The sequence below is a fragment of the Trichoderma citrinoviride genome (assembly GCF_003025115.1).
Source record: "Trichoderma citrinoviride strain TUCIM 6016 unplaced genomic scaffold BBK36scaffold_17, whole genome shotgun sequence".
NCBI classification, from domain to species: Eukaryota; Fungi; Ascomycota; class Sordariomycetes; order Hypocreales; family Hypocreaceae; genus Trichoderma; species Trichoderma citrinoviride.
The window spans coordinates 400891-409496 of NW_020194725.1; the positions used below are offsets into that span (position 1 = coordinate 400891).

The following is an 8606-nucleotide window of genomic DNA, read 5'->3' on the forward strand; positions in this document are numbered from 1 at the left end:
GGCTACTAGTAGGGGAGGTGAACGGGGCTTGACGAATCACCCATTCAAATGAGTCTGTCCAATGGGAGGATCAAAAGCAGGAAAAAGGGAAAAAGAAAAGAAAACTTGGAAACGGATCAACTACGACCCAACAAAACACACCGAGTCGGCTTCCAACTTGGAACGTTGAAATAAAGGTGCTAGTATATTAACGAACCCCGTCTTTTTCCTCACTAAGAAAATCATTCCAGAAGAAAAAAATTCACAAGCGTGTATCCACAACAAGGGGGAGAATAATGAGAAAGGAAGAAACAAGGACGAAGGTGCTAATCTAGCTTGCAAGCAAAGGGGAGACCCAACTTCAAACTGGATTGTACCAATCTATACCAAATCTTGTTGCTCGTTGCCGTGTTCTGTTTAGCCCAGATCCGTGTGGCGCTCCCTAATGCACGGTACGTGGACGGGTCTTAGTCTTTTTCCCCCCCTCTCTCAAGCCTCGGTTTGTTTTAGGGGGGGCACTAGAGCCGTGTGGCGCATTGCTGGTTCACACGGAGCGCGAGTAGTGCGCGGCCTACCTTGCTTTGGACATTGACCTCGACTCGATCACTTGGAAGCCCTAGCTGTGTTATGTATACTACTATATGGGCTTCGATGAGTTTCGCTGAGCTGTTCGATTCGTTACTTATCTGTAGAGACATGTGCTCTTCTCTGCCTTCCATGTACTGTACGTCTGGATGTCGCCTCGCTGGGGTCTTTCCAATGTGCAACTTGTGAGCTTCAGTGCACCTTTCCCCGCGGCGTACCTATACGAAGCAAATTCCGTGGGCTTCGCGAGGGTGTCAAAGTGGCAAGCAGACGATGAATACCCAAGGTAGGCAAGTATTTTTACCATGCAAGCCACCTCAGTAGGAATTATTGTACGAGATACATATCATCATCATAAGAGGCGTTTGGCGCTGTGTCCTTCGTGATATTATTCATGGGTAGGGAGCTCCACCTCTCCGAGAACCATCTCACATCAAAGTTGGCAGATCGGATCTACCTAAGGCAAATATCTGTTCCGAGTTGAGAGTTGTCTGGTTACTTGCCTCCTCACTGGAAGTGAACCCTTTTTATGAATCGCACAGCTAAATCTTGTGCACACGGAGGTATGGTGAAGTTCATGTCAGATATAAAAATGAGTGCTGGTTTTTTTACCAGTGGTTAGGTATTCTTTGATGAGGGAAGCATTCAACGCAGGCACCACGAAGTAGCCATCTAGAAGACAGCACGTCCGTGAGTGTCTGTCATTGAATATGCGATGATGAAGCCGTATCGTAAACATGTGTTCTCATCAGCTCTGCCACCACCCCCCATCTTTCACAGCCCACCTGAGCACTTCTCACGCGACAAAGGCAGGTACTAGTGAAGGGGATGCCATCTGCCATTCTTCTGATGCCCGTCTGGGGGGATGGGGACGCGGCAAAGCTTGTATTTTGATGCATGTACGGCATGCAAAGTACAAGGGGGGCTGAAGAACGAACACGGCTCACGACTTTTCCTTTCTGTACAGGTTCTCTCAGTCGAGAATCGACTCATACTACATGCAACACACACACAGCCTGTCATCAGCCCCAAAAGCAAAAGGGAAACTCGGCGACGAATAGAAATCCTTCAGGACCAGCCGCTTCCCTTAGCCACATTGCAAGCTGTCATGGGCAAAGACCTACTACTACTAAATCACAAAACGTCCCAGGTCAGACAAATCTCTCTCTCCCTTGCAGCAAAGCAAAGCAAAGCCCAACGAATAGCCTCGTCCGCATTTCTGGGCTCGCAGCGGGCTGCTGCAGCATTAACGGCTCCGCCTCTCGGGTTTGTCTCGTCCCGTCTCGACGTCGAGATGTCATTGGGCTCCGTCGCAGCGGTACGCCGCGGTCTGGAAGCCCACAAAACGAGACCAGACGGGATAGTAGTTTGTACCCGTCCCATGTCAAAAGATGCAGGGCAATGAGCAACAGACACAAAAGCTGAAAAAACAAGAAATATAGGTACCTAGGCAAAATAAACATAAAATTCATGGTATTGAGTGCTCTTTCTCCCCTTGCAGCTGCTCTCTGTTACGCGCCAAAGGATGTAGTAACGAGTACATGCACGTCGTGGCAGGCCATCCGCGTCGTCGGTACCGCTACATCTTCTTGCTTTTTTGGTCGGGTCCAGCATCCGTCAAGCTGGGATGTCCAAATTTTAGGCTCAGCGGACCGGCTTTCCGCAAGATTGCCCAGCCGCAGCCTCTCTACTAGTATCAGGGATCATGCTCTGCTTTTGTGCGAGGGCGTATTGATACAGGTCTTGGCACCCTGTGTTCGTACAGGAAAGATGAAATAAGGTACTTGACAATTACTACTACCTACTGTGTACCTGTGAGAGTATGTAGTACTAGTAGTAGGTGTTTAGAGACTCTAAAAATACGTGAATCAGTTCTGAGACAGAGGTTAAAGCCATCATTTACACGGGGCAGAGACGGTTGAGTGGCATGCATGCGGTGTCTGCGTTGTGTTGGCTGTAAATAGAGCAAGACAAGACACGCAAGGGAGGAATGGGTCTCCTTTTTCATGGTTAGGTATCGTATGCCATGCAAAAGAAGCAAGGATGGTGACAAGGTACATACTACTGCGACTACTGATATCATAACTCATGTATCTCGATGTAAGTCGGAACAGCATCCGTCAATTCCCAGCTCTGGCATGAATGAATGAATACCTATGGAGATGGACGGACACCCGCTGCCGGTGCTTTCTTTCAATTTGCGATGGTATTCGTAGCATCTCTCTCTCTTTGATTTGTCAACCTGCTACATGTAACTGAGATCCGATTGGAATCTGACTCGACTGTCCTCTGCCGAATCCTTTCCCCCGCATAATGCAGATCAGCGCTGTATCCAGCGATGCACGTCCCTCCCGGCTTAATCTGGTGAGGTAACCTCAGATGTCGATACCATCTCGATGCTTGTATGCAAAGCATTTGTCCGTGTACTCTGTGCTACAAAGCACCAGATACGAGTGCCATCTCTTTGCAGTGTGAAAGCATGCAGTAACCAGACACAACGAGCTTTAGACAGCAATGGCACATGGGACTTTATGATCTGGAAATGCTTCATCTATCTTTTCCCTCCGTTGACCACCCCTAACCTAACCTTTGGCAGGAAAGTATTTCATATATCGAAAGACGTAATGCCCCCATTTGGCACCCGGGCCCTCGTCGGGAGGAGGACACGGAGCGTACTCGTCCAGGTCCACGTCGAGGCACCGTATCACCTCGAACCCTGCCTTTTCGTAGATCCTCCACGCCGGCTCCGACGAGTGAACCCATGCGAAGACGCCTGCCTCGTCGCAAATCTTGGTTCCCCAGCGCAGCAGCGCGGATCCGATGCCTCGTCGCTGGAACTTTGGTGACACAGAGAGCCCAATGACCACGAGGCATTTGGTGCCCGGGGGCATCACCTCTCTCTGCCACGCATCCAGGTCAGCGCCTGTAAGAGCTTGAAGCCGCTCAATGGGATCGTCTCCGATGTCGGGTCCCGAAGCACTCTGCTCAGGCGAAGGTGCCTCCCCATCCTTTCCCTTCTCCTTCTCCTTCTCCTTTTCGCCCTCTGACTGCGATGCCGCCGGGGCAGCGGCCGGCTTTTCAGGAGGTTGGATCCTGCCCTCCAGCAATGGCATCTCGCTGGGCGAAAATCCAATCAGCCCCCAGTTGCAGAAGCCAGCAAACTCCCCCGTTTCGTCGTCGACGGCCTTGAGTATCACGCATCGGGGCGACGTGAGCATTTTCGGAAGGCTCTTCGTGTGGTACTCTTTCATGTTGAACGGGTTCCGGCCGAGAGCCTTCATCTGGGTCTGGCGATCCGCCAGGAAGGCATCGCTGCTGAGCTGAGCTGCCTCGGGCACGTCTTCGAGCTGGAGAGCCTTGATGGTAAAAGTCGGCTTAGCCATGATGAAATCTGATAGCGGACGGCTGTTTCATGCTGTGCTCTCGTCTCTCTCATGGTCCTGCATGGAAACTCGGCTCCGAGGCTCGTTAAGTATTCGTCCCAATGCACGTTGAAGCGCACTCGTGCGTAGTGAAATGGCGGGGTGAGCGGCGGTTGAGTCACCGGCGAAGAATGGTTGAGAACAAAAGTTCTGCGTATGGCCGTTATCAATCCAGCAGCAAATCATCAGTTGGAAAATCGCGCTTCCAACCATCATGAGGCCTCTGAGCTAGCCTTATGAAGCAGCTCGAGGACCGTGTTGGCATACGAAGCCCCGTCGCCCTTGAAGTCCTGCACAACCACCGTCTTGTCTCGCGATCTTGCGCCCTGGGCCAGAACCAGCTTCGACTTGGGGATGGCCAGGACCTCGCTGAGAACCTCGATGACGGCTTGGTTGGCCTCGCCATCTTTGGCCTGGGCCGCGACGCAGAGCTCAATCGCGTCCTCCGTCACGGCCTGGATGCCCTCCCTGTTCCTGCTTGCGCCGGGCTTGACGTGCAGCCGCAACTGCAGGATCCCCTGGGGCGCCTTCTTCGAAGCGGCAAGGAAGCGCACGGCTGCGCTGGCCGGAGATGATGCCATGGGCAGGCTGTGGATAGATTGCCTGAATCTTTCCGTGTCCTTGGACGTTGAACAGAATCACATGCGTTGCGGCCAAGCACCGACTCTGCCGTTTTCATCGGCTACAATAAGGTTGAAACGAAGAAGACGACAAGACGCGGGTGGAAGCGCCAACCCTATCGCCACCGCATCACTTGCGAGTCGCAGAAAGACGATCAGCTTACCCGCCGGCTTCAGCAGATGCAGCTAGAGCCGGGCTGATGAGATAATCTCACATCAGACACGCAACACAGCTCCAGAAACTCAAACGTCCCCCAGACCTTTCGAATTGCTCCCCCAGACGAGCAGCGCACCGCCAGAGGTGCAATGAACGCAGGGTCAGTGTCCGTTGATGCTCTCTCAATGGATTGCATCAGGTCCCGAGGTGATGACGGCTGGCACCTCGGAGCCAAGCAGCCACTGCCGTATAGATGGATCGCTGATGTGCTGACGCTCCAGTGCACAGCCCGCTAAAGCAGGCGCCCTTCAGCAGGGCCAGGCGCTGTAAGGCCGCCTGCACCAGCTCCGGCTCCAACTCCAGGTATATATGGGCCAGCAACTTGAGCATATGCGATTCCACCTCCAGCCCGAGCCAAAATTCTCGGCCCAGCGCCTGCATCACGACTTCATCCCGCCTCGCCCAGACGCATCGCAACCTTCAGGCCCGATCACCGAGCATCGCCATCGCCGCTCGCAGCCGCATTCGCAGCCTCATCGCCTTGCTGTCGAGCGCCATGGCTTCGGCCTTCAGCGTATACAATGGCGCCCCCAAAAGCTCGCCCTTCACGGTCACGGCGCTCAGTCGATGGTCCATTCTGACGAAGCAGCTCCCACGTACGTCATCCTGCATGTTGCCATCCCCGACTTGATGAGACTTCATGCGTTGGTTCGCAAGCTAACATGACTGAATCACATCAGCCGTCGACAAGATCAAAACGCTCCATGTCTACGACTTCGACAACACACGTGCGTATCCCTCCTGTGCTATCCCCAAGTGCCAACTGGGCCGGATGACTTCGATGCTGACTTTGAGACAACCCTCAAGTGTTCAGAACTCCCATGCCGAATCCCTCCCTGTGGACTGGACCGACGATTGGATTGCTTGCGACCCAGGAAGCCTTTACCAACGGCGGATGGTGGCATGACAACCGCATCCTCGCAGCCACGGGCGATGGCGCCGAACAGGAAGAGAAGAGAGCCTGGGAAGGTTGGTGGAACGAAAAGGTCGCCGACCTTGTCAGGCTGAGCACGAAGCAGCCGGATGCCCTCTGCGTGCTGCTGACCGGCCGCTCTGAGCATGGCTTTGGCGAGCTGATTAAGAAGATGATTACAAGCAAAGGACTCGAGTTCGACATGGTCAGCTTGAAGCCGAGGGTGAGCCCCTCTAACCAGACGTTTCAGAATACAATGCACTTCAAGCAGCTGTTCTTCGAGGCCCTCATGGAGACGTATTCGCAGGCGACAGAGATCAAGGTGTACGAGGACCGGCCGAGGCATACCAAGGGATTCCGAGACTTCTTCGCCGAGTACAACAGGCGTCAGATCGTGGCGCCCACGCGAGGACCCATCACGGCCGATGTCGTCCAGGTGGTCGACGTCTCTACCCTCCTTGACCCCGTCGTCGAAGTGGCCGAAGTTCAGCACATGATCAACCAGCACAACGCTGCCCTGTGCAAGGAGCCTTCGGGCAAGAGCAAGCTCATGATCAAGAAGACGGTCTTCTTCACCAGCTACATGATTGGCGCCGAGGATATCAAGAAGCTCTTGAAGCTTGCCAAAATCCCTCCCAACATACCCAACAGCGATCTCAAGTTCCATGCCAACAACATCCTCATCTGCCCCAGGCCGTGCCCAGCAAGCATTCTCGATAAGGTCGGCGGCATGGGCAGCAAGATGTTGTGGGAGGTCACCGGAACTGCCTGCTTGGACAATTCCATCTGGGCTGCGTGCGTGCGTCCGGTTCCGCATACGGCCAAGTTTCACACCGACAACCCCGTGCCCCTTGTGGTTCTTGCGCTTAGGAAAGGCGCTCGTCCCATGGATGCCGGCAAGATCAAGGTTTGGCAGCCGTTGCCGGCCGAGGAGCGCTTCACGTTTGAGACGAGTGTTGACGAAAAAGTCATATTGCGCATCGAGGCAGAGGATCCCACAGAGGATGAGTATCAGAGCCTGTTCGCCAACAAGTCCAACAAGCGCAAGCACAACGCGGATGAAGAGTGTGCGGGTCGGTCGGTGCAGTACACCAACCGAAACGAGACCAGAAGCTTTCATACCGGCAGGGGACGTGGCAAGGGCGGCAACCCGAATCGGGGCCATCGCAACGCTGCCAGGGGCGGACGAGGCGGACGAGGACGCGGCGGCCATGGCTACCGATCTCTCGACGACGTCGATCCCAGGGGTCAGGCGGCTCACGTTGCTGCTGCTGCTGCTGGTAGTGGCCCAGGCTCTCTTGGCCGGGGTCGCCCAATGGGCGCACAGCCATCCATCGGTGCAGATTTACAGAGTTACTACTAGAAGTAGGATGGCTTGCGACTTATATTGATACCAACATCAATATGAAGAAGGGCGGCTTTCTGCCACCTGGATGAGCTGGGGAAGATCAAGGCCCAGGGGAAGGACAGATCATGTTGCTTCTTCTTTCATCTGATTCTCACTCACGCAGAAATCTTTTCAGGGGTGTTAACATGAGTCTCTCCGTAAGACAGAGCAGAACATGGCTGTCAAGGACGACCTCGAGGGAAATTGGGAACATGGCGCTTTAAGGCACATTGCATTTACGATGAAAATCGCATGGCTCGGAAGAAAGGGGCGGAAATGTTTGGTTGCTTTGTTTTTGTAGGACATACTCGGATTAGCTAGGCTTTCTCATGATGCATGACGCAGGCAAATATATAATGATACCCAGCTTGGGCGAAACGTCGCTCCCTTCTTATTTACTTGAATGAAAAGGTTCGTTGCTTTTACTGTATTGTATCTTTCTTTTGAAACTTTTGATAATAATGTCTAATCACTATCATCGTCGTCGTCGTCATCATCATCCTCATCATCGTCGTCCTCCTCCTCCGCATTCTCCAACCACTCAACGAGCACCCTGCACTTCTCCTTAAGCCCAGCCATGGCCTCGCCGTCCACGGCCCGCGCATCCGCCCACCAGCCCAGGATGCCCTCCTCCTCGAGGATGTCGAGCGCGTAGAGCTGCTGCAGCATGGCGGGCAGCAGGGTGGCGCTCTTGCCGCCCTGCTGCTGGTCCTGCCCCTGCTGGCCGCCCTTGGCGTAGTGCTGCAGGGCGCGCTGGAGGGCGAGGATGAAGTCGACCTGGGCGGCCTGGCCGCCGCCGACGCCGACCTCGCTGACGAACTTGGGGGCGCCCCTGCAGGCGGTGAGGGCGCGCTCGGCGGCCTTGCTGGGGTCGAGGCCGCCGTGCTCGGGGCTGGCGAGCTCGACGGCGCGGCGGACGAAGGCGGTGGCGACGGCCTTGCGCATCATGGCGGCAGCAGCAGCCGTTCCCGACGTGTTATGGGCGGCCTAGGGAGTAGAGGATGCCGCAGGCGTAGTCGCTGCCGTAGCGGAAGAGCTGCCGGCGCCAGGAGAGCTGGCACTGCAGGTGGCCGTTCGGGCAGTGGCGCCTGCGGTCGGAGCAGCCGGGGCTGCCGTTGCGGCGGGGGAAGATGCTGGGCCTCCTGCTGCTCGAGCTGCTGCTCCTGGGTAGGGCCGACGTTTTCAGTGAGTAGATGAGGGAGCGGTTGATGTTGGAGAGGTCGAGGAGGTAGAGCTGCGAGCGGAGGCTGCGGCTGAGGCTAAGGCTGCTGCTGTACCTGCCGTTGTTGGAGGAGAGGCGGCTGCGGCGGTTGAGCTCGGCGAGGGCGGAGAGCAGGAAGCGGAGCCTGCTGAGGCGGCCGTTCTACAGGAAGGTGCGGCTGCGGCAGGTGCCGGACGAGCTGCGGGACGCGCGGCTGAGCCCGCTGAAGCTGAGGCGGTTCGAGCTCAAGTACCCGGACGCGGAGCGGTTGTTGCGGAGACT

At 55.3% G+C, this 8606-nt stretch overlaps 4 protein-coding genes across 4 annotated transcripts in view; 1 reads left to right on the forward strand and 3 right to left on the reverse strand.

The window, feature by feature from the left end:
- Nucleotides 1-3146: 3146 nt before the first annotated feature.
- BBK36DRAFT_1129502 (acyl-CoA N-acyltransferase) lies at nucleotides 3147-3947 on the reverse strand (the record flags this gene model as incomplete). Its single annotated transcript, XM_024891743.1, has 1 exon — nucleotides 3147-3947. The coding sequence occupies one exon, from the start codon at nucleotides 3945-3947 to the stop codon at nucleotides 3147-3149; it is 801 nt and encodes a 266-aa protein (XP_024745742.1).
- A 251-nt stretch (nucleotides 3948-4198) lies between these two features.
- Nucleotides 4199-4567, reverse strand: BBK36DRAFT_1185308 (DUF167-domain-containing protein; the record flags this gene model as incomplete). Its single annotated transcript, XM_024896436.1, has 1 exon — nucleotides 4199-4567. The coding sequence occupies one exon, from the start codon at nucleotides 4565-4567 to the stop codon at nucleotides 4199-4201; it is 369 nt and encodes a 122-aa protein (XP_024745743.1).
- Nucleotides 4568-5319: 752 nt separating this feature from the next.
- Nucleotides 5320-7099, forward strand: BBK36DRAFT_68496 (hypothetical protein; the record flags this gene model as incomplete). The annotated part of the gene is made up of 4 exons (XM_024898514.1): nucleotides 5320-5419; nucleotides 5504-5551; nucleotides 5631-6983; nucleotides 7029-7099. The coding sequence occupies 4 exons, from the start codon at nucleotides 5320-5322 to the stop codon at nucleotides 7097-7099; spliced, it is 1572 nt and encodes a 523-aa protein (XP_024745744.1).
- A 489-nt stretch (nucleotides 7100-7588) lies between these two features.
- The window catches only part of BBK36DRAFT_23627 (nucleotide-diphospho-sugar transferase), a gene marked incomplete at both ends in the record, with an annotated part of 2460 nt that continues 1442 nt past the window's right edge, over nucleotides 7589-8606 (reverse strand). Inside the window, one exon of the mRNA XM_024897965.1 lies at nucleotides 7589-8059. Within this exon, the coding sequence (XP_024745745.1) occupies nucleotides 7589-8059 (471 nt within the window). The remainder of the gene's footprint in view (nucleotides 8060-8606) is intronic.